Here is a 26,804-nt window from a genome sequence, read left to right on the forward strand (position 1 = left end):
GGCGGGGCGGGGCGGCCCCGCGTGACCCCCGGAGCCCGCCCCGGAGCCATGCGGGCGGCGCCGGCCTGAGGCCCGCGGGCGCTGATGGCGGCTCGTGCCGGGGCCATGGGGGCGGGGGCGGCCGCGGGCCCCCGCGGGTCCCTGCGCTCGGAGCCGCCCTGCGCCGCGGAGGCCGCCGCGGGACCGTCCGCCCCGGGCGCGCTGCGGGAGGAGCCGGGCCGCCGCCGCCGCCGCCGCACGAGAGGACGCGGGTCTCCAGGGAGCGAGCGGCCGGAGCCGAGCTCCCCGCAGGCCGCCGCCCGTACGTACCCGCCGCCGCCGCCTCCCCGGCCCGGCCCGGCCTCTGCGCGGGGAGCCCCGCGCCGGCAGCCTGGGGTCCCCCCCCCGCGCCGGCAGCCTGGGGTCCCCCCCCCGCGCCGGCAGCCTGGGGTCCCCCCCCCGCGCCGGCAGCCTGGGGGCCCCCCCCCGCGCCGGCAGCCTGGGGGCCCCCCCCCCCGCGCCGGCAGCCTGGGGGCCCCCCCCCCCGCGCCGGCAGCCTGGGGGCCCCCCCCCCCGCGCCGGCAGCCTGGGGGCCCCCCCCCCCCCGCGCCGGCAGCCTGGGGGCCCCCCCCCCCCGCGCCGGCAGCCTGGGGGCCCCCCCCCCCGCGCCGGCAGCCTGGGGGCCCCCCCCCCCGCGCCGGCAGCCTGGGGGCCCCCCCCCCCGCGCCGGCAGCCTGGGGGCCCCCCCCCCCGCGCCGGCAGCCTGGGGGCCCCCCCCCCCGCGCCGGCAGCCTGGGGGCCCCCCCCCCCGCGCCGGCAGCCTGGGGGCCCCCCCCCCCGCGCCGGCAGCCTGGGGGCCCCCCCCCCCGCGCCGGCAGCCTGGGGGCCCCCCCCCCCGCGCCGGCAGCCTGGGGGCCCCCCCCCCCGCGCCGGCAGCCTGGGGGCCCCCCCCCCCCGCGCCGGCAGCCTGGGGGCCCCCCCCCCGCGCCGGCAGCCTGGGGGCCCCCCCCCCCGCGCCGGCAGCCTGGGGGCCCCCCCCCCCGCGCCGGCAGCCTGGGGGCCCCCCCCCCCGCGCCGGCAGCCTGGGGGCCCCCCCCCCCGCGCCGGCAGCCTGGGGGCCCCCCCCCCCGCGCCGGCAGCCTGGGGGCCCCCCCCCCCGCGCCGGCAGCCTGGGGGCCCCCCCCCCCGCGCCGGCAGCCTGGGGGCCCCCCCCCCCGCGCCGGCAGCCTGGGGGCCCCCCCCCCCGCGCCGGCAGCCTGGGGGCCCCCCCCCCCGCGCCGGCAGCCTGGGGGCCCCCCCCCCCGCGCCGGCCCCGGCCCCGCCGGGCCTACTCCCCGCCCCGGCCGGCCCGACGCGGCCCCCATTGCATCGCTCGCGGACTGGGGCAGGGAGGGGAAGGGCCTTGTCAGTTTATGAGTCGGTGGCAGTGGAGAGGATAAACCTCTGGCTTCCTAGTCCAAGGCCTGTGCTTGCGCCCTAAGGGCGCCTTTCCTCTCCCCCAGCCCCCCGTGCTCCTTCAATGGCTGCTCTAAAGCCCTGCCGGGTGAAGCAGCTCCCGGCTCCCCGCAGGTGGCTGCATTTCAGTGGCGGTTTCTGGGATAGCCAGGGTGCCAGCTCTCATTAGGTTGTCTGAGCCTTTCTGTTGCCAGCCCCCCGTTTGGGGTTGCCGTAGCATAACTCTCTGAAACGTCCATCTGTGGGCCTGTGAGGTCTTGGCTCAGGACCTTTTAGAGACTTTGAATCAACCCTGTTCAGATTGGGAGGCCATGTGAATGACTTTCCCATGTGAGAATCTGCCTGCTGCTGAAGTCTGGAGAGCTCTGGGACTGATCAGTGGAAATCACCCTCTGCGTGCAGTTGGGGAGCTTCCTGAGTGCTGGCAAGCTGCATTGAGCTCCAGCTCAGCTCATGGAATCTCCTGATTTAGGCCCTGTTGGGGGAAAACTGAGACCCATCTTGGTCCTCCATTTCTCCTTACCTGAGAACTTCACCCTCAATAATCTCCTGTGCTTCCCAGTTTAAATGAGGTCTCACACACACCCCCCCCGGAGGGTGTTGGGTGAGCTTTGCCCCGTGGAAAGCTTATAGGGTCAGGAACGGAACCCAGCTCTCCGGGATCTCAGAGCACTAGACCACAGAACCTGATAGGTGGACTTGGCTCTGCCTGCCCATGCGGCTGCTTCGGGTTCCTCGCTAGTTGAGTACCTTAGAGTTGGCAGCTGCAGAAGGGTCAGGCAGGTGCTAAGCATTGGCACTGGAGAGTGAGGGCACGGGCAGCAGCTGGGCCAGAAGGGACTGTGGATGGAGTGATGTGGCTTCTAGTCTTGGCTCTTACGCTATCACTCTTGAGTTCTGCAGTCCTGTTGACCTCACCTGTCGCTCACCTCGTGTGCTCTGCTGGTGCCCTCTTCTCTTTCAAATAACCCAGGGTTCCTTCGTCCTGCAAGGTCCTGTCAAACATGAAACAATCCAAGCCAGCTCGTTGTCTGGCGCCCGGCCTTGGAGGGAGCCCCTCTCCCCAGAGGGGTCCTTTTGGCTGAGGAGTGCCCCTGGGAAGGGGCAGAGTGGGTGCGCCCTGCTTGCTGCTGGAACCTGGGGCCCTCGTGTCTGCCAAGCTGGGGAGTGGTGCCCTGTCACCCCCACACTGGTGGCTTGTGGGCCATAAGGCAGCTTTGAGTGGGGAGAGGTGAATGGTGAGTTGAGCTGCACATCACTGACATCTGGCCCTCTTCTCTTTGGCCAGGTGAGCTTCCAGCACTGGTGGGCTGGGAGGTCTCAGCCCACCCCGAAGGGGAGGTGGCAGCTGCCATGCCCAGGAGGAAGCCTGTCCGAAGCCGAAAATCCAAAAGGAAACGTCCTGCCCGCAAGTGTCCAGCCTGGGCAGAGGCTGAGGGGGGTGGGGAGGCTGCTGGGACCTCGGAGAATGGGCCCACCTCGCCCATGAAAGTGCCAAAGAAACGAGGCCGTAAGTCCAAAGCAGAGCTGCTCCTGCTGAAGCTGTCGCAGGGTCTGGACTGCCAAACGCCAGAGCCCATCTGTGTGCAGAAGGTACTGGGGAGCAACGAGGCATCTGATGGCTTGGAGGCCACGCCCAGTGAGCGCCCCAAGAGGCGGGCAGCTAAAGTGTAAGAGCGGGTGTGGGGGGAGGAGGGCTCCTAGCACAGAAGTGCAATGGGGTGGGGGGAGGAGGGCAAGGGTGCTAATGCCAGTGTAAGAGTGCCCTTGGGGGCAGAGCTGGCATCATTTCTTTGTCCTGGGTTTATACAGCTCCTAGTGCAATTGGGCTCTGGGCCGTGGCTGGGCTCCTAGGTCCTACGGTACTACAAAGAATCAATAGGAGGAAGTGAGGCTGCGCATGTGAGCATGGTGCTCTTGAGGCCGGTTCTGTTCCTTGCGGGGGCATCGCTGCCATTGTGGATGCAGCAGGGAGAGCCTAGTGGGTGCCGTTGTCGACTATATGCTGTTAACTCCACTTGGGACTTTTGTCCTGGCTGGGTCCCCCCGAGGCCCTTCCAGGGGAGCTAGCATCCCATGCAGCATTCGGGCACCTGGCGGGCCTGCAGGCATTGTAAGCCTCTAGAGCTGGGGAAGAGGATTAGATCTGCCAGCATGCTGCTCATTGGCCTGACGTGGCCAGCTCTGGTCTCTGCCCAACAGTGACTCTTGGGAATTTTGAGCTGGAGGATGCAGATTCCCTATAGTCTGCCATGCCTGGGCCAGGTTGGCATGTGTCTGCCTGGAAACAGAAGGCTTGGTTTGAGCCTAGCTTGCTGGGATCCAGTGGGGGTCCTGCAGTCTGTGGATTTCTCTCTCTGGTGTGAGACCTGAAGGAGCTGCAGCCCAGGGTGCCTTGTGTGGGGCAGAGAGGGGATAGCTGCTGTTTTGCAGTCTGTGTTGCAGGAGTGGCTCCTTGTGGAGCTCCATGCTGCCCTTTCTGAAGGTGTCTGTGCCCCCCAGCCTGCTCAGCTGCTCTGTGGTGACTGAGGTTCATCTCCACCTCACCCTAGAACTTCCCTGTCTGCGCTCTTGGGAAGGCGCCCGGGAAAGTCACAAGAACAGCCATAAAACTGCTGTGGAGGTGGTTTGGGCTGCCCAGTGAAGCAGTCTGAGCTGGGGAGGGCCCTGCCCCTTGTGTGCCTACAGCAGCAAGGGGCCAGCTTTGACTGTGCTCTGGGGGGCTGGTTTTCAATGCAATAGACTGTCTGACGGGATCTGTAGGGCAGCTGCTTGCCATGCTGTGTGCTGGGCTGTGGTTAGCGGACCGACCGGGGAATCCATTCCCATGAGCTGCAGTTACTCACTGCCTTCACCCCCCAAACACACACGTGTGTTCCCTGCAGAGCATAGAGTCACACTGGACATGGGTTGGTATTGGCTGTGTGTGGGTCTGACTTCACTGTCCTGTCCTCAGAGGGGCCCCTGGGAGGGCAGTGCTGCTGGCTGAACAGGAAATGGCCATGGGATGCTGACAGTCCGGGCTGGGGGTGGGAGAGCTTGAGGGGCTGGACACCTGCCGGTTCAGCAACTCTCATCTGAAAATTCCTGACAAAACAGTCGTTAGCCCAGAGATAAGGTTGCCTGGCAACATCTGGTGCCCTTCTACATCATCGAGTTTGGTAAAACTCAAACCCAGGAAATAGAATTACAGTGCATGCCTCCATAACCTTTATTCTGCCCCCCCACCCCAGAGCAGGCATTAGCCACGGGGAGCTCCTGTGTTAGGTATAGCTGTATTGAATGATGGATACGTTATTTGGAGCAGTTTGGCAGAGCTGAGTGTGTAATATGAGGCGATCTGGGGGGCTGTGGCCCTCTGGGGTGTTTGTGAGCCCCTCTCCATGATCCCTGTGTGTGTGATTGAAGGAAAGAGGTACTTGTGTGCCTTAGGAGATTCAGCAGCCCTCATGTCAGTACTGCATTGTGTAGGCTTTGTCGGGAGCAGGACACGGGTTTTCTTGCAATGGGGATTGCCAGCAGTTTGTGTGAGGTGAGTGTGGCTGTGGGTTTAATGAAGGGTGAGTGAAAGCAGAGTGCTGGATGGCACCATGTGCGTAGGAGTGAAGGCTCTGTGAAATTTAGCAGGGTGGTGGTCTTTCCATGGAGCAAGCCATGTTTGAATGATCTCCTGTTCAATACAATGCAAAGGGAGACTGTGAGTAAGCATGCAATGAGTCTGTTGGGGCATTGCTCAAAGAGGGCAGAGCTAAGGCTGCATGGGTGCGTACCCTAACTCAGCATTTCCTGGCTTTCAGAAGCTGGAGTTTTGGTGAACTCAACATTCTAGAAAGGCGCAAGATGCCACCAGGCAACCGCGCCTCTGCATTGTTGACATTTTAGTCAGTGAACTTCCTAGTTTCTTCGAATGTGGTGTTGGTAGTTCCGGTCACTTAGGCAGATGTAGGAGTGCAGCTCAGACACTACTGTGGTCAGGTAATGATAACACCTAGCCCTGACATAGCACTTTGCATCAGTACATCTCAAATTTGGTCCAGTGGCAGAGCTGGGAATAGAGCCCAGGGCTCCTGTGTCCCCATCAGCAGCCGTGTGGGTTAGTGATGTGATGCCAGGCGGTATGTCTACACTGCAATGTAAGCCCAGGGTTAGTGGGACTCGAGTCAGCTAATCTGAGCTAGGGAACCCTGGGCTTGAGCATCTACATTGTATTTTAACCCTACATTAAGACTTTTCTAATCTGTGCTTGATCCTAGGGCTCCAGTGTCCACACTGCAGTGCGCAGACCCTAGTCGAGGTGACCCTATCCCCGACTCCCTAGCATCCTCATCCCCCTGAAATGTGGCCGCTCTAGCACTAGGACCGTGTGGGGAAAACTTTATATCCCACCCTGCATGTTACAGGAAGGTTGAAGCTGCTCACTTTGCAAAAGGTTTGATCTGTTCGCTCTCCACTGCAGACCCAGGAAGCTCTCTGACAGTGCGCTTCCAGATTGGTGATCAGTAGAGAATGGGTTAATGCTGACCTGAGTTGCTGCTGTTCGCAAAGGGGGGGAAGGGGGGGGCTTCCATTTTCAATATAGTGGATTGCAGATTGTTGGGATAGAGAGGACTAAGGAGGTTGTCCCATGGAATTGTGGGATACTTCTGGCTGAATCCTGGGACCCGGATCAAGCAATTGCAGTGTAGACACAAGGGGAGAGGAGGCTAGGCTAGGCTAGAGCCCAGGCTCAAGCACAGGCTTACAGTGCAATGTAGACATTCCCTAAGTGGCCCACCCCCTGCTCTCTGTTATCGTGGGCTGGGAATAATGGCCATGATTGGAATATTTGCAGTGTTCAGTTCCCACCAGGGCTGCAGAGAGAGATCTCAAACACGGCTGGTCTAGCTACCAAGAGTGTGACAGTTTTATTACGTGATGGTTGCAGGAACTTTAAACCTGTGAAACAAGGCTGGTGCCTGTCTCTCCATTCCCTGCAATGTATAACAAGCACTTTCCAAATATGTGGCCCCACCTACCGCCGACATTGCCAGCTCACCCTCCTCCCCTTCCTGTGCCATTAAGCCATTAGTTAGAAGCCAGTTGTGCATAAAGAAACTGTGAGAAAAGTAGCCACAGTTCTGCTATATCCAAATTCCCAACATAGGAGAACCTGGAAAGCTTGGGACGGTCTGCAGGGTGTGATGTAGCCCATCCATGTGATGGTCTCAGCTTGAATGACAACACCATGGAGATGAAACAGGGGAACAGCCAAAGGAGGGCAGTGGTGCTCCCAGTCTCTGGTGGCCCTGGCTGACTCAGAGCAGCATTGCTGGGCTCTGTTGGCACTCCTGTGGGGGAAGCTTGGCTTTCAGACGCAGTGTAAGTTTTCCCCTAGAGGGGCAAGCCATGTTTCCTGAATGCAGAGCTTGGCTGGGGTGCGGGAAGTTGCTGGTAAGATTTGGTCTCCAGTCCTGGTGCAGCCTAGCCCCTCCGGGCATCAGTGGCAGAAATGCTCCTTCCCAGAGCACCAGGTCCAATGTCTGTAGCCCAGGGAGACGCCCTGAGGGGGCAGGGCAGCTCTCTTACCAGTGATCCCTTTGGTGCCCCCAGGGCCTTGCTTTACCTGCAGGAGCTGGCCGAGGAGCTGACATCGGTCTACCAGCCCCTGGCTCCCAACGAGGGCCCCCAGGAACCAGAGTCTGACAGTTCGAGAAAGAAGCGCCGGAGCAGGAGGAGGAAAGAGGAGGAGGCGGCTGATGACGATGACCTCTCCCAGGATGTGGACTTTGTGCCCTCGAAAGAGGTGTTGCTGGAGGCGGCAGAGGAGGAGGAGGAGAGTGATGTCCTGCTCAGCGAGGTCTCTGAGTCAGAGCCAGAGGCTGTCCGGGGCCACACCCTGAGGATGCAGTCAGCAGGGGTAACAGCATCCTATTCACGTTGCCCCCTTGTCACACCAGCCCTGGGTTAATGTTTGTAGGAGGGGGAGGGGGCTGGCCACTGGGCCTTGATGTGTCGTCCGTTCCGTGTCTCTCCCCACCCACCCCCTCCAGTGTGTATGGGGTAGAGTGGGAAAGGGGTCACCCTTGACCCGGGTATATAGAGCATGGCTGTGGGGGAAGGAAGCAGTCCCCCCAGGGGGAGGGGGCTCTGGGACATGGCATGGAGGCAGAGCTGCTGGTTTAAAGTGACTCAAACTCCCTGTTTGAACACAGGGCCTAGGATTGGCAGGGAGCTCCTGGTCCCCTGAGATTGCAGGCAGCTTCTTTGTGAGTTTGTCGAGCTCCATCTTAAAGCCAGAGAGGTGGTTTGCTCCCACAGCTGCTGTTGGGAATCTGTTCCCAACCCTCCCTCCTCTGATGGTCCAATATTTTTTCCTCTCCAGCCTCAGCGTGTTCATTGTCACCTTATTCCTGTGTGGTCTTGTGCCAGATTTGGCCTTTAGCTTCAGCAGCTCTCCCCTGTCTTGGGCATTACCCGTGCTGTATTCCCAGGGAGCAGTCAGATCTCCCTGCCCTTCATCCTGCGTTTTGCTCGGGTAGTCAAAGCTCTGCCAGCCTGCTCCCATAAGACAGGCCCTGCGTTCCGCTCATCAGCCTAGCAGCTCTTTTCTGTGCCTGCTCCCGTCTGAGTTCCTGGAGGACGAGTGATATGGGTAGGAGTTAGTGGTCATTTAAGTAGTGGTCATTACGTAGGTATGCAATCCAGATGCTGCTGTGGCCAGGTAATAAAGGGGATAACCTAAGTCTTTCATGGTGTTCTTCATTATATTTCAAGGAGGGAAAAATCATTGTCCCCATTGTACAGATAGGGAAACCGAGGCATGGAGATTTGGCCAAAGTCACTCATCAGGTCAGTGGCAGAGCTGGGAATAGAGCCTAAGCTTTGAGTCGCAGTCCACTGCTCTCACCACTAACCCACATGGTTGCTACGTGAATCATAAGTCCTGTCCCCACCATGCACTTTGTTACAGTGGACCCGGCATAATGGTCATGCTTTGAAATGTTTGTAATGTGTAGTTCCCAGCAGGACTGTGAGGAGAAATTCGCCCAGCCGTGGGCTGTCCCCCAAGAATCTGACTGCTTTAATACATGGTGGTTACAGGAACTAAGCATATGAGAGAAGACTGGTGTCTCTCTCTCCATCCCCCCAAGTAACAATCCCCCCACTTCCCAGCTCACCCTCTTCCCCATCCCATCCCTTTAAGCCATTAGTGCATGAGAAGCCAGTGGTGTACAAAAAGCATTAATCAGTCAGCAGCAGCTTTGCTAAATCCAGACTCCTAGCACTGGAGAATCCTGAAAGTGTAGGAGGTTCTGAGTGGTGTGAAGTGGCCCATTCGTCCCAGTGTGATAGGCTCAGCTGAATGGAGACAAGTAAAGCCTAAACCTATAGCTCTGCTGTGCACTGTTCCATTTTTGGAAGTTCTTTGGAACCAACTCCGGGACACAGCCCCAAGATCAGAGCTGCCAGACCTCAACACCCTACCAACCACATGGTGCAGAAGCTGGAGTTCCCCAGATGACCTAATCCTGACTGGCCATCACATTCATCTCAGTGGCTGTTCCCATCCCCACACCTCCTGCTTCAGAAACCTGTGATGTGCAGCAAGTACGCCCAGTCACAGTTCTCACCCAGTCTTAGCAGTGTGCTCTAGGCTCATGCGCCCACCATGCCTCTTGGGAGCTCCCCAGCCCAGGGACAAGGCACCTCCCTACATGCTGGCTCATGTGGAGCAGGAAGAGGGGCTGCTGTCCTCCAGGAAGCTAAGGGGAGAAGCCCCTCCCCCCAGATCGCAGCACATACATGGGAGATTAGGGAGAGGGCTTCAGGCCCCCCAGATACTGTCTTATGTGAGGGGAGGCAGGGGTGGAGACCCTGTAGAAGGGCACAGGACCCTTGGATCCTGATGCACACACAGGAGGGGAGAATGTGGGGCTGACAGGTGCCCTGCCCCTATTCTTCCCCAGCTCCTTACCTCTTTCCCATGTCCAAGGCCATCCATCCGAAATCTTCACCCCCTCACCTGAGCCCACTCCCTTTCCCAGGATGAGAGTCTGATTTTTTCCAGAGTACTTTGCTTACATCCCTAGAAAGAAAGGTGTAAGCTACATGCCGTCGTCTTGGCCTCTTCCAGCGTTCTGCCCTCGGATTAGACCTGACCTGGGATGGCTGGGTCAGGATCAGAGGCTGCTGCTTAGCCCTGGAGCTCTGCAGCTACCGAGAGACTGCTGAGGCTGCAAGCCCTCCTGTTCCTCTGTCTACAATTGCTCAGGGTGATCTGTGTCGCTCTGACATCGCAGGAAAGCTAAACAGGCTGGGGACTGCGGCTCCTTGGATCAGTGGTGCCAGGCGCTCCCAGGGGTAACTCTTTGCCAGGGCCAGAGCCCTGCTTTGACTCCCAGCTCCAGCCCCAAAAGGTTGGCAGAATGTGGCAACCCTAAGAAAAGCCCTTGTTGTCCTGGGAGGGCTGAGTCTCAGGAACCCCTTTTTCCAGTGATCCCAGGTGTGGCGCTACCCTGCCGCGCTTGCCGGACGCTTGCCGGAGTTGGCGTTAACCAGAAAGCTGGTCTGTACTGTGACTGTAATGCAGGGGGTGGCCTGCTGTACTAAGGCAGGTTGGCCAGTCAGTCGCAGGCTCTCCAGCACCCACCTTGCATTTCCTGAGCTCAGAAACGGAGCTGTACGTGCCCAGGTCACTTTTCCCCTTTTTATAGATCTAGGTCTGGGGCTGGCTGGCTGCATCTCCCTGCCGTTCAGGGGTTTTGGCTGGCCTGGAGCCGATAGGTTAATTACAGACCCTTGCTTGTTTGCACTGGGCCAGTTCTTCCTGTCTACTGGGCTGGAGGTTCTGAGACTGACACTGACCAGGGTGTTGTCAGACGCCACCGGTGTGGTGCTCTGCTCTATTCAATGTTGAGAACAGTCGGCTGCGTGCGTGCGTGTGTGTTCTCCCTGTGTGCTGCCCCAGCTCTGCGCAGATCGCCGACACAGCAGACCCCAAGAGAACCCCCAATGACCACAGACTCCAATAAGGTACGAAGGCACCCGGCCAGGTTTATTGTCAAAAGAAACACAATCTCTAGCTCCCCGGATCAGATGTCTACAGTTCTGTTAGTCCCTATGTGCTCCTTGGCAATGGACACAGCTCAGTCCCTGGCGGGATTCTCCACTGCCCCCTAGGCTGGACAGAGAGACCGCCCCAGGGATGCATCTTATGCACAGGTACAGACAAGTTACACATCACTTCTGACGTATCGAGGTGCAATCTCTCTACGCAGTAAGGTGCCACCTCTCACTTTGTACATGTTGGTTCGAACAAAACCACTCTATCCATCATAGTACCCTTTTGCCCCTGTCTTTGGGATGGGTCGGCCTGTTCCTTGTTACGTGTGTGGAATGTGCAAGTTTCAGAGTGTTCGGATATCGCTAGGGTCCAGGACCTTTTAGGTATGTGTATTTTGCAACATCAGCCCTTTCCTTGCCAGCTTCTATGAGCAGGGCCTGCCTTTGGCTCACAGCTTAACTGTGCTTTGTTAGCAAAGTCTTGACCATTACTTTAGCTCAGGCCTCAGACCAGGCCTCTGATATAAGGGTTTATGTTTCAGGGCCACATCTTAATACACAGGGCTGAGGCTGGGGTGTGGGCACACATCTGCTGGTCCCTGCGCTTCTCCAGCCTGCAGCAGCCTTTGTGCTCCGACCGAGCCAGCGGGCTGAGCAGGGGCTCTCGGCAGACACAGCCCTGGAGAGGGAGGCAGGGTAGGGGCTCCATGGGATGGCTGCATCCCCCCTCTGTTTCTGGGGCTGGGTGGAGGGTGTGTTGGGGGGTTGCGTCTGGGGGCATGGGTGGGTTGGGCAGGGAACTAGCTGGGACTAAGGGCATGGGTGTCTCGAGAGTTGGCCTGGGCTGGGTCATCTCTTCGGCATGGCTGGGTAACTAGTGTCTTGCTCTAACCCTGCTTTCTCTTATGCTCAGAAGTCCAAGCCCCAGTGCCGAGGGCTTGCTCCCAATGGCTTCCACAACTCCATCATGGCCCCCGTGTGGAAGTGTCCCAGCATCACCCACAGCCTGTGAGTATGGCCACCCTCGCGCAGGTCTAGGGGGGGTGCTGAGAGGTGAGCGCCTGGCCCTGGGGCTGCGACAGGATGGGTGACCCGCTGGGCTGGAGGGGCTGCAAGCAGTCTGTCCCGGGGCCCTTTAGGTGGTCCTATCATGCAGGGCCAGCCTGCCTGCAGTGGCATGGCTAAGGCTCCCTTGCCCCTTAGTCTGGGGTGGCGGGGCTGGGTGCATCAGTCTCACTCAGGGCTGCCCCATGGGTAGAGGCCTGCAGGGTCCTTTGCAGCACAGGTGGCTCGAGAGGGGCAAGGAGCCCTTGGCAGAAGGATCTCTGGGGTGATGAGTTTCAGGGGTGACGGACTGGGGCCAGGCTGGGCTCGAATTCCCCACTGTCTTCATGCCCCAGCCTGCGGCTTCTGCCTCTAGCCTGGGCGTGTAGCAGCAAGGAGAGCAGCTGGGCGGGGGCATGTGGGATTCTGATGCCTTGTGCTCCACAGGAGGGACCAGCACTACTCCCCCTGGGAATTTCCCGACTGGCTCCCTTCCACACGCAAGTGGACGTTTCTCTCCGAGAGGTAGGTGAATGGTTTTCCGCAGGCTGGGGCGAATGTGGGCATGGGGCAGCCCCTGCCTTGGGGCTGGCAAGGGAGCAGTGGGTAAGGGGTGAATGCACAACATAGGGGCAGTTCCCGATACTGACCTTGATGGTTGTCAGGTGTCTGATATCAGAGGGCTGGACCAGTTCCCCAGGGAGGGGGTTGCAGAGGGTCAGGCCGGAGCCCCGGGGAGGGGGTTGCTGAGGTATGGGCTGGGGCCCCAAGCCGGGTTTGTTTCCCAAGTCAAGTCCCTGAGAGAGGAGACAGTGGCTGCTCATTCCTCTCCTTCTGCCCCTTCAGCGAATGTGCCCAGTACCTTCCGGGAGAGATGAAGTCTCCGCTCTTCTCCATCCAGCGGGAGGGCATTGAAGAAGACGGTGTCCTGTACCGCATCAACAGGTATGACCAAGCCCCAGGGTCACTGTCCAGAGCTGGGCCTGGCAGCTGGAGGGTTGTGCCTACTCCAGAATGACTTGCTGGGTCTTGGCACCCCCCCAGAGCGGCTTCTGCCCCTGAGATCCAGTGCAGCCACCGCCCAGAGCTGATGGGAATCGAGGCCCCCGGCAGCAGGGCCAGCTGAGCCTGCAGTGTGCTCTGTCCCTCCTTGCAGGCTTCCCTTTGCATTGTACCCTGGGCACTGGGTTCAGGTCCAGGCAGGGCTCCCACCCCCAGAGCACGGCTCGATTATGGCGCAGTGTCAAGCCAGCCTGCAGCTGCCCTGCCTTGCTCTGCATGGTCCCCTGGACAGCAGAGCCCTTAGCTGGCCGTGCCTCCTGCCCTGCCGCCCGCTTTTTACCCACTGCTCCCATTCCCCTCGGCAGGTTCAACTCCCTGCAGCCCCACGAGGAGCGCCTGGACGTGTCCTTCTTTGTGGGTGGCCCAGTGTGGGCCATGGAGTGGTGCCCGTGTCCAGAGGGCTCTGCCGCCCCCCAGTACGTGGCGCTGTACTGTAACAAGGGCATGGATGAAAGGCACAGCCTGGCCGAGCTCCACACAGGCCCTGCACTGCTACAGCTCTGGGCTCTGGGTATCCTGCAGCCGGAGGCAGGGTGAGTCGTGTGTGCAGGAGAGGCTCTGGTGAGCGCAGAGCCTGGAGGGTGGTGCGGGGTGGGGAGTGAGGGCAGAGACTGGTGCAGGGTCGGGGGAAGGGGGAGTGCAGAGCTTGGGGAGTGCTGCAGGGTGGGGGGAAGGAGGAGCGCAGAGCTTGGGGGGGGGGGAAGGAGGAGCGCAGAGCTTGGGGGGTGGGGGGGAGTGAGCTCAGAGCCTGGGGGTGGTGCAGGGTGTGGGGGCGGTACAGAGCCCTGGGAGGCAAGCCCAGAGCCCTGGCGGGGGGAGAGTTGGGGTGGTGAGCCCACAGCCTGCAGGGGTGGGAAGTGCAGAGCCCTGGGGGACAGAGTAAGCGGACAAGCCCAGAGCCCATGTGTGAGGGGGGCGGGCAGCCGAGCCCAGAGCCATGGGAGAGTTGGGGGTGGCGAGCCCACAGTCTGCAGGGGTGGCAAATGCATTGCTCGTGGGAGTGGAGCAGGGCCTCCTCCCCCACATGGGATGTGGGCCTGGGGCCTCACCCCCACGCTCCCCGGGGCACATGGCCATGCCCTGCACAGGCCGTCACTCACTCCAGCACCCTGGAGCTCAGTGGCCCAGTCCTGGGCAGAGGCCAAGGCTGAGTGCTGTGGGAAACCGCGACCCAGGCGCCCAGGAGCTGCTCTGCAGGGAGGGCATGACTTACCTCCTTGGTCCCGGCTGGAGGCTTGGCCCGTGCCCAGGGTGGGGGCTCTGGGTGGCAGAGCCAGCAGCTGTAGAGCACTGCAGGGCTCTCCCTGCCTGCCCCATGTGCCTGGGGGCTGAGCTGGAGCTATGCCCCTGTGCGGGTGGAGGGGGGCTCCTGACACCCACCAGCCAGGCCCCCCCTAACTCGCCTGTCCCTGCAGCTCTGCCACCAAAGCCAGGCTGGCTTATGCCATCACCGCCGACCACGGCTGCATCTGGGACATGAAGTTCTGCCCCAGCGGAGCCTGGGAGCTGCCCACCACCTGCAGGAAGGTAGGGGTGTAGTGGAGCAGAGGGGAGGCTGGGTCTGCCTGCATGAGGGCTCTGGGGATGATCCCAGCAGTGGGCCCCACAGAAACGGATTCCGCTCCCCTCCGAGCAGCCTGTGGAGTGGCTGCCCCCCAGCACAGAGCGATGCCCATGGATTGTACCCGCTCCTGGGCGCAGAATGGAACCATTGCACTGCAGCGCTCCGCATGACCCAGCGGGGGGTGGGGTGCCTTGGGTGAGTCTCCCCAGGAGCCTGAGCCTGGCTCCTCAGCCTGTGCGTCTGTCCCTCCAGCCCCCTCAGATGAGCCGGCTGGGCCTCCTGGCGGCAGCCTTTTCTGACGGCAAAGTGCTCGTGTACAGCCTCCCGCACCCCGAGGGACTGCTCGCTCACAAGAGAGCCCAGGTAAAAGGTAGGAAGAGCCATGCCGCGGGGCGGAGAGGGGTGGGGTGACAGTACTGAAACCCTGGCGGGGCAGCGCATGGGGCTCTGGGAAAACCCTGAGAAATGCAATGCCCAGGGCCCCACCCATGGATCCTGGGCCTGTGTGAGCCTCAGGGCACCCCCAAAGCAGCCAGGCGGCTCCCTGTGTCAGCCCACGCTCAGCTATGTGGCCTGACACAGTAGCTTCCCAGCCCTGGTGAAGCCCAGCGAGGTTCTCACACCTCATTGCACTCTGCTGGCAGACTAAACCCTGGTGGGGCCCGGCTGTTCGAGCCAGGTTCTCGCCCCGCGCTCTGCTGGGTGGGGCCCGGCTGTTCGAGCCAGGTTCTCGCCCCGCGCTCTGCTGGGTGGGGCCCGGCTGTTCGAGCCAGGTTCTCGCCCCGCGCTCTGCTGGGTGGGGCCCGGCTGTTCGAGCCAGGTTCTCGCCCCGCGCTCTGCTGGGTGGGGCCCGGCTGTTCGAGCCAGGTTCTCGCCCCGCGCTCTGCTGGGTGGGGCCCGGCTGTTCGAGCCAGGTTCTCGCCCCGCGCTCTGCACCGGTATTGGAGAGCCTCGCCTGCGTTGAGCAGTGTGACTCCACAGCAGCCCCCAGGTTTGTTCATGTGCCATGCAGCATTTGGGTTTGGTAACGGTTGGGGTCTAGACGTCCCTGCTGTGGGGTGTGTATCAGAGAAGGGAGGTTAAAGCAACGCGCTCTTCCCTTGGAGCGGAAGTGGGAGGCTGCTTCAGGGTGAGTTCACTCCACAGTCTGGGCCCACCCCTGTAAATGTCCCATCTCCGGCACAGACCAGCTGTCCTTGAATTGCTGAGCGCTCCACTGGGCCAGAGGAGCAAAGCTGTCATCTGCTGTCTTTGTCCAGCGCTTCAGACAGTCTTTCGGGTCCCGGGAGCCCGGTCCACGCAGTGCTTTGAAGAGAGAGGCTGAGCCCTGGGACTTGCTTTGAAGAGCCTGGGAAGGCAGCGTAGCGCAGAGACAGGGCTGATAGATTGGCGGTAGCCATGGTGCTGAGGGGACCTGCTGCAGCATTCTGAAGGGGTTGGCAGCTCCATGCCCAGGTCCATTGCGCCCCAGAGGAGTGACTGAGGCAGAGTCTTCATCTGCCGGGATGGGGCAGGCCTCCTAGCCAGCCAGAGCTGGTTGTCGGCATTACTGCTGGGTGCTGCTGTGTGAGAGCTCAGCAAGGAATCCAGCCGTCTCCCAGGCCAGGGACTGACCTGACCCTCACCCATGGAGATGGCACTGGGGCCAGAACTCCTCAGCCTGGCTTGGGGGCGCTGCCAGCCAACTGTTCTCCAGGCCCGGGGCCATCTCGGGGGTCGTGTGCGGTGGAATGTGGCAAAAGGCAGACAGAGCGGGAGGTGGTGCTGGAGCCCCGGTGTCTGACCGGCTCACCTGGCAGCTGCAGGTGGGTGTTGAGACGGGCCCGAGGGAGACCTGGTCCTTGTGGCGCACAGCCAGGGAGTGGCCCTTCCCAACCCTGCTCTTTGGGTGCATCCCTCCAGGAAGGACTCAGCCCACTTCAGTGCGTTCCCTTGGACCCGTCCTCCACTCTCGGGCGAGCCAAGCTTGCCCTGGTCAGCAGGTCGAGCTCAGCCAAGGGGACGCAGGACAAGGTTGGGTGTCTGACCTCTGTCCGCTGGCAGGTGGGAGCCATCCATCAGCACCTCTAGGGCTGTTTGCTGATTCTCCTTAGAATCATAGAATATCAGGGTTGGAAGGGACCCCAGAAGGTCATCTAGTCCAACCCCCTGCTCGAAGCAGGACCAATTACCAGTTAAATCATCCCAGCCAGGGCTTTGTCAAGCCTGACCTTAAAAACCTCTAAGGAAGGAGATTCTACCACCTCCCTAGGTAACGCATTCCAGTGTTTCACCGCTCTCTTAGTGAAAGTTTTTCCTAATATCCAACCTAAACCTCCCCCACTGCAACTTGAGACCATTACTCCTCGTTCTGTCATCTGCTACCATTGAGAACAGTCTAGAGCCATCCTCTTTGGAACCCCCTTTCAGGTAGTTGAAAGCAGCTATCAAATCCCCCCTCATTCTTCTCTTCTGCAGGCTAAACAATCCCAGCTCCCTCAGCCTCTCCTCATAAGTCATGTGTTCCAGTCCCCTAATCATTTTTGTTGCCCTTCGCTGGACTCTCTCCAATTTATCCACATCCTTCTTGAAGTGTGGGGCCCAAAACTGGACACAGTACTCCAGATGAGGCCTCACCAATGTCGAATAGAGGGGAACGATCACGTCCCTCGATCTGCTCGCTATGCCCCTACTTATACATCCCAAAATGCCATTGGCCTTCTTGGCAACAAGGGCACACTGCTGACTCATATCCAGCTTCTTGTCCACTGTCACCCCTAGGTCCTTTTCCGCAGAACTGCTGCCTAGCCATTCGGTCCCTAGTCTGTAGCTGTGCATTGGGTTCTTCCGTCCTAAGTGCAGGACCCTGCACTTATCCTTATTGAACCTCATCAGATTTCTTTTGGCCCAATCCTCCAATTTGTCTAGGTCCTTCTGTATCCTATCCCTGCCCTCCAGCTTATCTACCACTCCTCCCAGTTTAGTATCATCCGCAAATTTGCTGAGAGTGCAATCCACACCATCCTCCAGATCATTTATGAAGATATTGAACAAAACCGGCCCCAGGACCGACCCCTGGGGCACTCCACTTGACACCGGCTGCCAACTAGACATGGAGCCATTGATCACTACCCGTTGAGCCCGACAATCTAGCCAGCTTTCTATCCACCTTATAGTGCATTCATCCAGCCCATACTTCCTTAACTTGCTGACAAGAATACTGTGGGAGACCATGTCAAAAGCTTTGCTAAAGTCAAGAAACAATACATCCACTGCTTTCCTTAAGCTAGCCCAGCCTGGCTGTGCCCCTTGGCTGTCTGTGGGGCGTTTCCTCCCCTCTTGGCCTGGCTGACTCTCCCCCAGTCTGGCCATGTTTCCTTGTTCATGGGGGTTCCCTCTCCAAATGGTCAGGCTGGGTGCTGCACAGAGAGGAGCTGGGCCGGGCCAAGGCAGGCCAGGTGGTAGAGGGGTGTGCCCCTGGGAGGCTCTGCCCATGGTGGGGGTCTCGGTGATGAGCTGGTCATGTTAGTACCCTGGTTTCGTGCACCAGGCCCTTCCCAGGGCCCCTCGTTCGAAGCATTGTACCTGCATTGCGCCCCCGGACACGCTGCAGCCTGGCCGAGGCCTCCCTGCCGGACAGTGAGAGCCAGCGGTGGGCTTAGATCCTGCTTGGGAGCCCTGCTGCAGATAAGGCAGTGCCTGCCGAGAGGGCTGCCAAGGCGAACAGGCTGACGGGGAGCTGGGCTTCCCAGCGACGTCCCCACCTGGCTGGGTAGGGGAGCAGGCACCTCTCTCACGGAGCACTGCGGCCCTGGCACCTGGGACAGTGCGGGTGAGTGCAGCTGTTCCTTGTGGCCACCAGAGGGTGCTACCGTCTGCAGGAAAGGGGCCCAGACTGGGAGGTGCAGCTCTGCGGCTTCTTGGGGGCCCCAGCTGCTCCCTGGGGAGTCATCGAAGCCTGAGCTGGGTTGGGGAATGTGGGGCCTGCCTTAGGGGCTGGGAGTGCTGGGGAGCTCCTCCCGCTCCTCCTTGGGCTGGGAGCGGCCTCGGTGCTCAGCCAAGTCAGTCAGCTAACGATGCTTGTAACTAGGCTTGTCTGCGGGGGCTGGGTGTGATGGATGGCCAGTGCTCCTTCAGCCTGGACCAGTGTCTCCTCTGCTGGTGCTGTAACAATGGGAAGCCAGGCCCACTCGCTCCTCCATGGGGCAGGCCTGTGCCAGAGCTAATCAGCATCTGCAGCCCCACCCCCTGAAACCACTCCAGGCACCCGGTGGGGACTGGGCCCTGCTCCTCTGGCAAAGCCCCTGTAGTTCAGAGCATCCCTGCCAGGCCCTCAGGCAGCCAGCTACAGGGGTTCACTCTTTGCCTCCTGGTTTGATCCCCTTGGGCTAGCAGGTTAATCCCTGCTGGCACAGTGCCCCCTTTGTGAGGTGGGGGCTCGCCTGCTGGCTTGGTGCTGCTGTAGCGCAGTGCAGACAGCTCTGGGCTCAGCGTGGGGGAGCTATCCCTGCTGGCCTAAGTCCAGCCCAGCCGCCATGGCCTAGGGGCTGCTGGTGCTGGAGATCCCCAGGTCAATGTGAACTGCTCTCCCCCTGTTCCATGCACCCCCCTTCCCGGGGTAGTGGGCAGAGGGGCTGCCATGGGCGCTGCTCCCCTCCCCTCCCCACCGCCTGGAGGAGGTAATTGACAAGCTGGCCATCTGTAATTGAAGCACCCGAGAAGATGCATGACTGCTCCGCTCCGCGCAGTAATTGAAGTGCCTGTCTGCTGCCTGTCATGTCTGAGTGGGAGGAATGTGGGGCAGGGAGGGGCTGCTAGACCTGCTGGTCTCACAGGGATCTGCTCCCCCTGCCTCCTTGGGGTGGGCTGCTGTCTGTATCTGGAACAATGGGGTGGCTTCATTACCCATGCCAGAGGTTTCCTGCTGTACTGGACAGGCCGGGGAGAGGTGCATGGCAGACTGTTGGATTGGGTGGGTGGGTTGGGAGAGAGGCCTAGGGCACCCAGCCCGCTGGGTGAGTTGGGAGGGCAGGAATGTTATGTCTGCTGGGCAGGTTGGCGCTGCGTGGCTGGGCCTAGGGGAGAGGCTGTAATGGGGGAGGGGTCATGGTAGTCATATTTGGGGGGTGGCACCTCAGTTCAAGTTGCTGGGTGACTGTTGGCAGGACGAGCTACACAAGGGCTGCCAAAGTATGAGAAAAGCCAGAGGCCTGGTCCCTCATCGTCAGACTCCCACCCCCTGGCCCCAGTTTGCCCTATAGGTAGCTGAGCGCCCTGTGCCTAGGCCCAAGGGTGAAGCTGCCATCCCAGCCTCCCCCACAGAGTTGGGAATTTGTGACTCCCTGGCCTAGGGACTGCTGCCCCGTGGGGACAGAAGGGGTAAAAAGCTGCTCTGGGGCAGACCTGGAGGCTAGGTGTTTGTGTCACATGACTGGGCATTAAGGACTGGCTAAAGCCAGCCCACGGCAGTGGAGGCTCCATCAAGGCAGGGGGAGGTCCGGGGACTGAATCTATCCAGGGGCCGTTCTGGTGGCGGAATGTGTGAACGCAGCAGGGCTCTGCAGGAGGAGGACAATGGACTGAGAGGTCCCAGGAGGCTGGGACGAACTCAGCTCAGACACAGCTGCCCTCCCCAGGACTGACAGACACAGCTTAATAAAGAATTAATGGAGGATGATGTAATTCATGGCACTCATCTGGGTTTATGGGAAATAGATTTGGTCCAACTAGCTTGATCTATAGATATTATTAGGCACTTACAGGCTTGGCTGATCCTGGTAATAGTGTTGACCTAATATACTTAGGGTTCTCTAAGGTATTCGACTTGGTATCGCACAACATTTTGATTAAAAAGCTAGAATGATATAAAATGAACCTGTCCCACATTAAATGGATTAAAAACTGGCTAACTGGTAGGTCTCAAAAGGTAATTGTAAATGGGGGTTCTCATTATCAAGCAGGTTTCTTTCCAGTGGGATTCCATAGGGATGGGGTCTTGGCCCTACACTATTTAACAGTTTTATCAATGACCTGGAAGAAAACAAACCCAAACACTGATAAAGTTTTTAGATGATCCAAAGATTGGGGGAGTGGTGAATAATGAAGAGGACAAGTCAGTGACACAGAGCGATCTGGATCCCTGGGGACACGGGGCACAAGCAAGCAGTGTACATTTTAGTATGGCTAAATGTACAACTAGGAGCAAAGGCTGCAGGCCAGACTTACAGGCTGAGGGACTCTACCCTGCATGTCATGGTGGACAATCAGCAGGACATGAGCTCCCAGTGTAACACTGTGTCCAAAAGAGCTAATACCAAGCTGGGAGCATAAACAGGGGAATCTCGAGTCGGAGCAGAGAGGTTATTGTACCTCTGTTTAGCACTGGGGCGACTGCTGCTGGGACCCTGTATCCAGGTCTGGTGCCCACACTTCAGGAAGGATGTTGATAAATTGGAGAGGAGTCCGAGAGGAGGCATGTGAATGACTGAAGGCTTAGAAAGCCTGCCTTAAAGCGATTGAGCTTCTGGAGTCTCTTTAGTTTAATAAAGACAAGGTGAAGGGGTGACTTGATTACAGCCTATACCCCTACATGGGGAACAAAAATTTAATAACGGGCTACTCAGTCTAGCAGAGAAAGGAAGCTGAAACCAGACACATTCAGACTGGCAGTAAGGTGTAAATGTTTAACAGGGAGAGTCATTAACCATTGGAACAACTGACCAAGGGTTCTGATGTATGTTCCATCACGGCCAATGTTTCAGTCTGGATCAGCTGATGAATGAACTTCCGATGAAGTAAGCTGTAGCTCACGCTCAAATAAATTGGTTAGTCTCTAAGGTGCCACAAGTACTCCTTTTCTTTTTACGAATACAGACTAACACGGCTGTTACTCTGAAATCTGGATCAGCTGTTTTTCTCTAAGCTCTGCTCTAGGAATCCTTGGGTGGCTGATCTCTGGCCTGTGGGACACGGGGTCAGATTAGCTGCTCACAAGGGCCTTTCAGGCCTCAGGATCTAGGAAAAGGGACAGACACAGTAAACCAAGGTTATCTCACAGCAGCCTGGCTTGAGGGAGCTCTGAGACTGGCCAGGCTGGACCATGTTAAATTGCAGCACGGGTGGTTTAGGTTTGACATTAGGAAAAACTTCCTATGTGTCAGGGTGGTTCAGCACTGGAATAAATTGCCTAGGGAGGTTGTGGAATCTCTGTCATTGGGGATTTTTAAGAGCAGGTTGGACAAACACCTGTCAGGCATGGTCTAGATAATACTTAGAATATAAGAATAGCCATACTGGGTCAGACCAAAGGTCCATCCAGCCCAGTATCCTGTCTGCCAACACTGGCCAATGCCACGTGCCCCAGAAGGGGTGAACCGAATCATAGAATATCAGAGTTGGAAGGCACCTCAGGAGGTCATCTAATCCAACCCCCTGCTCAAAGCAGGACCGATCCCCAATTAAATCATCCCAGCCAGGGCTTTGTCAAGCCTGACCTTAAAAACTTCTAAGGAAGGAGATTCCACCACCTCCCTAGGTAATCAGTAATGGTCTAGTGATCTGTCTCCTGCCATCCATCTCCACCCTTGGACAAACAGAGGCTAGGGACACCATTCCTTACCCATCCTGTCTAATAGCCATTAATGGACTTAACCTCCCTGGATTTATCCAGTTCTCTTTTAAACCCTGTTATAGTCCTAGTCTTCACAACCTCTTAAGGCAAGGAGTTCCACAGGTTGACTGTGCTCTGAATGAAGAACTTCTTTTAATTTGTTTTAAATCTGCTACCCATTAATTTCATTTGGTGGCCCCTAGTTCTTTTATTTATGGGAACAAGTAAATAACTTTTCCTTATTCACTTTCTCCACCCCACTCATGATTTTATAGACCTCTATCCTATCCCCCCTTAGTCTCCTCTTTTCCAAGCTGAAAAGTTCTAACCTCTTTAATCTCTCCTCATATGGGACCCTAATCATTTTAGTTGCCCTTTTCTGAACCTTTTCTAATGCCAGTCTATCTTTTTTGAGATGAGGGGATCACATCTGTACGCAGTATTCAAGATGTGGGCGTACCATGGATTTATATAGAGGCAATATGATATTCTCCATCTTATTCTCTATCCCTTTTTTAATGATTCCTAACATCCCGTTTGCTTTTTTGACTGCCGCTGCACACTGCATGGACGTCTTCAGAGAACTATCCACGATGACGACAAGATCTTTCTCCTGATTAGTTGTAGCTAAATTAGCCCCCATCATATTGTATGTATAGTTGGGGTTATTTTTTCCAATGTGCATTACTTTACATTTATCCACATTAAATTTCATTTGCCATTTTGTTGTCCAATCACTTAGTTTTGTGAGATCTTTTTGAAGTTCTTTACTGTGTGCTTTGGTCTTAACTATCTTGAGCAGTTTAGTATCATCTGCAAACTTTGCCACCTCACTGTTTACCCCTTTCTCCAGATCATTTATGAATAAGTTGAATAGGATTGGACCTAGGATTGACCCTTGAGGAACACCACTAGTTACCCCTCTCCATTCTGAAAATTGACCATTTATTCCTATCCTTTGTTCCCTGTCTTTTAACCAGTTCTCAATCCATGAAAGGATCTTCCCTCTTATCCCACGACAACTTAATTTACGTAAGAGCCTTTGGTGAGGGACCTTGTCAAAGGCTTTCTGGAAATCTAAGTACACTGTGTCCACTGGATCCCTCTTGGCCACAAGTTGGTTGACCCCTTCAAAGAGCTTGAATAGATCAGTAAAACATGATCTCCCTTTACAGAAACCATGTTGACTTTTGCGCAGCAATTTATGTTCTTCTGTGTGTCTGACAATTTTATTCTTTACTATTGTCTCAACTAATTTGCCCAGTACTGACGTTAGGCTTACTGGTCTGTAATTGCCAGGATCACCTCTAGAACCCTTCTTAAATATTGGCATTACATTTGCTATCTCCCAGTCACTGGGTGCAGAAGCTGATGTAAAGGACAGGTTACAAACCATCGTTAATAGTTCCGCAATTTCATGTTTGAGTTCTTTCAGAGCTCTTGGGTGATGCCATCTGATCCCGGTGACTTGTTACTGTTCAGTTTCTCAATTAATTCCAAAACTTCCTCTAGTGACACTTCAATCTGTGACAATTCCTCAGATTTGTCACTTACAAAAGACAGCTCAGTTTTGGGAATCTCCCTAACATCCTCAGCCGTGAAGACTGAAGCAAAGAATTCATTTAGTTTCTCTGCAATGACTCTATCATCTTTAAGTGCTCCTTTTGTATCTCGATCGTCCAGGGGCCCCCCTGGTTGTTTAGCAGGCTTCCTGCTTCTGATGTACTTGAAAAACGTTTTGTTATTACCTTTTGAGTTTTTGGCTAGCTGTTCTTCAAACTCCTTTTTGGCTTTTCTTATTATGTTTTTACATTTAATTTGTCAGTGTTTATGCTCCTTTCTATTTACCTCACTAGGATTTGACTTCCACTTTTTAAAAGATGCCTTTTTATCTCTCACTGCTTCTTTTACATGGTTGTTAAGCCACGGTGGCTCTTTTTTAGTTCTTTTACTGTGTTTTTTAATTTGGGGTATACATTTAAGTTGAGGCCTCTATTATGGTGTCCTTGAAAAGTGTCCATGCAGCTTGTAGGGATTTCACTCTAGTCACTGTACCTTTTAATTTCTGTTTAACTAACCTCATTTTTTGCATAGTTCCTGCCTTGAGTTCAGGGGAGTGGACTAGATGACCTCTTGAGGTCCCTTCCATTTCTATGATTCCTCCAGCCCTCACATCCCAGGCCAACCAAGCTGCCAGGCCGCAGGTCCCCAGGACAGTGTGGACCCTTAGGGACTGGGGCAGCCTCACCTAGCTCAGCTAGCCCTTGGCACAGCTCCTGCCCTTTCTGACTGTCCTGCTCTCTCCTTTCTCCTAGGTGGGCCCTTCCCAAAGCACACCATCTGCAAGGTGAGTGTCTGCTGGTGCGCTGGGCTCAGCCCATACCCCCATTCCTGGCAGCCCTTCACTACCATGCTCTCCGCCCCATGGACCAGGACTGCAGGTGGAATCTGGGTTGCTAGGGGGCACCAATGCTGAGCCCCAGCAGGGGTCCTGGCCCCTGGGGAGCATGGGGCTGGGAGGTGGAATGGGAGCAGCACAGGGCTTTTCCCCCTGTGGGGGCCCAGTCTAGCAGGGGGATGGGAGTTGGGTCCCGCAGGGCCCTAGCCCTGGTGGTTGTGCAGCTCATGGTGCTGCATGACGCCCGGTTCCATGGGGCTGGTGCCATGGGTGTGGGTGCTGGCAAGGGGGCCTGGAGGGGCTGACTAGCACCAGGACTCTGCTAACCCAGGCCGTGTCCTCGGCACCCGCAGGTGCAGTGCATCGCCACCCTGCAGGTTGGCTCCATCCAGGCAGGGAACTCGTCTGAGTGCGGCCAGTGCTTCAGCCTTTCCTGGATGCCTTCCAAGCCCCACCAGCACCTGGCAGCCGGCTTCTACGATGGTGAGTCAGCCTCCCGCTTGGCCCTAGGACGGGCAGGGCAGGGTGCGAAAAGGCTGAGTGAGATGCCTGGCAGGGCAGGAGGATGGGCAGGCAGGTGGCAGGGTAGGCACTGGACAGGGTGGCTGGGGGCAGGGGTGGGAAGGGGACAGGGTGTGGCTGCAGGGCAGGAGTGTTACCCGCACAAAATTCTGTTACTCACACGCTCTGGGCCGCTCTCTTCCCGCCCCCCCGTTCCCAGGGCTCGGGCGCCACCTCACACTCTGGGCGCCTCCCCCTCGCCCCGTTCCCAGGGCTCGGGTGTCACCTCACACTCTGGGGCCCCCCCTCGCCCTGTTCCCAGGGCTTGGGTGTCACCTCACACCAGGGGTGGGCAAACATCGGGTATAGAAATTGTCTGGAGGGCCGGGTAGGGAAGGATGGGGGAGGCTATGTCTCCCCAAACAGCGAGGCGTGGCCCGGCCCCCGCCCCCATTCCAGCCTCTCGGAACTCCCTCCCCCATCCAACCCTCCCTGCTCCCCACCCCTGACTGCCCCCCGGGACTCCTGCATCCTATTCAAAAGCCCCTGCTCTCTGCCCCCTGACCATCCCCCCGGGATGCCCGTCTCCTATCCAATCTCCCCTGCTCCCCGGGACCCCTGCCCCATCCAATCTCCCCTGCTCTCCACCCCCTGACCGTCCCCTTGGGGCCCCCGCACCTCCTATCCAACCCTCCCTGCTCTCCCTGCCCCATGTTACCTGTGGGGTGGGGGAAAGGGGGGGCTCAGTCCTTTCCCTGTCTGTTTCCCCTGCTCGTTTGGCAGCTCGCTCCCTGTCTGGGCTTGGCTGCTGGGGACAGGGGCCAAGCATGCTGGAGATGGAGGGGGGCCCTGGTTTGCTCTGCCCCATCCCTGGCAGCAGGGCCCAGGCCTCTTGACCACCTCCTTTCAACCCTTCCGTGCTCCTAGCCTCCCCACCCTCCTGAACTCTGTGAACTGTGACTGTGAGGGAGGCAGGGAGGGAGGGGAGCAGAAGGGGAGGGGCCAGGGGCTAGGCTGTGCCCCACTCACCAGGCTGCTGCTGAGCGGGGAGTTGGGCTGGCTCCTCTGCAACCCTGTCCTGACCCCGCTCCCTGGCAGGAGCTCGGGGGCCAGAGGGAAGGGTCCTGCGGGCCGGATGTGGCCCGTGGGCCGTAGTTTGCCCCTGTCTGCTTAACACTCTAGGGCACCCGCCCTCACCCCGTTCCAAGGACTCAGGTGTAACCCTCCCAAGTTTGCAGTGTCTTTTGCCAGTGAAAGAGCCTTACACAATAATATCCTACTTAACCTCTATTTATTAACAATCACCAAAAACAGACTTCACACACTATGCATACAGTGCTCACCACTCCCAATAAGACAGATGAACTTTTATTGAGGGCCAGTCAAGATCAGGTCTGTCAAGGTTCTTCCCCCACTCTGAACTCTAGGGTACAGATGTGGGGACCTGCACGAAAAACCTCCTAAGCTTATCTTTACCAGCTTAGGTCAAAACTTCCCCAAGGTACAAAATATTCCACCCTTTGTCCTTGGATTGGCCGCTACCACCACCAAACTAATACTGGTTACTGGGGAAGAGCTGTTTGGACACGTCTTTCCCCCCAAAATACTTCCCAAAACCTTGCACCCCACTTCCTGGACAAGGTTTGGTAAAAAGCCTCACCAATTTGCCTAGGTGACTACAGATCCAGACCCTTGGATCTTAAGAACAATGAACAATCCTCCCAACACTTGCACCCCGCCTTTCCTGGGAAATGTTGGATAAAAAGCCTCACCAATTTGCATAGGTGACCACAGACCCAAATCCTTGGATCTGAGAACAATGAAAAAGCATTCAGTTTTCTTACAAGAAGACTTTTAATAAAAATAGAAGTAAATAGAAATAAAGAAATCCCCCCTGTAAAATCAGGATGGTAGATACCTTACAGGGTAATTAGATTCAAAACATAGAGAACCCCTCTAGGCAAAACCTTAAGTTACAAAAAAGATACACAGACAGAAATAGTTATTCTATTCAGCACAGTTCTTTTCTCAGCCATTTAAAGAAATCATAATCTAACATGTACCTAGCTAGATTACTTACTAAAAGTTCTAAGACTCCATTCCTGGTCTATCCCCGGCCAAGACAGAATATAGACAGACACACAGACCCTTTGTTTCTCTCCCTCCTCCCA

At 57.5% G+C, this 26,804-nt stretch overlaps 1 protein-coding gene across 1 annotated transcript in view; it reads left to right on the forward strand.

The window, feature by feature from the left end:
- LOC140908403 (general transcription factor 3C polypeptide 2-like) overlaps positions 1–26,804 on the forward strand; it is a 30,837-nt gene continuing 4,033 nt past the window's right edge. The window contains 11 exon segments of the mRNA XM_073335415.1: positions 1–301; positions 2,723–3,104; positions 7,024–7,330; positions 11,390–11,484; positions 11,968–12,045; positions 12,367–12,465; positions 12,888–13,115; positions 13,998–14,109; positions 14,399–14,516; positions 24,050–24,081; positions 24,486–24,615. Of these exon segments, the coding sequence (XP_073191516.1) occupies positions 85–301; positions 2,723–3,104; positions 7,024–7,330; positions 11,390–11,484; positions 11,968–12,045; positions 12,367–12,465; positions 12,888–13,115; positions 13,998–14,109; positions 14,399–14,516; positions 24,050–24,081; positions 24,486–24,615 (1,798 nt within the window). The 5' untranslated portion in view covers positions 1–84.

This window comes from Lepidochelys kempii, chromosome 3, assembly GCF_965140265.1.
Source record: "Lepidochelys kempii isolate rLepKem1 chromosome 3, rLepKem1.hap2, whole genome shotgun sequence".
Taxonomy (NCBI): Eukaryota; Metazoa; Chordata; order Testudines; family Cheloniidae; genus Lepidochelys; species Lepidochelys kempii.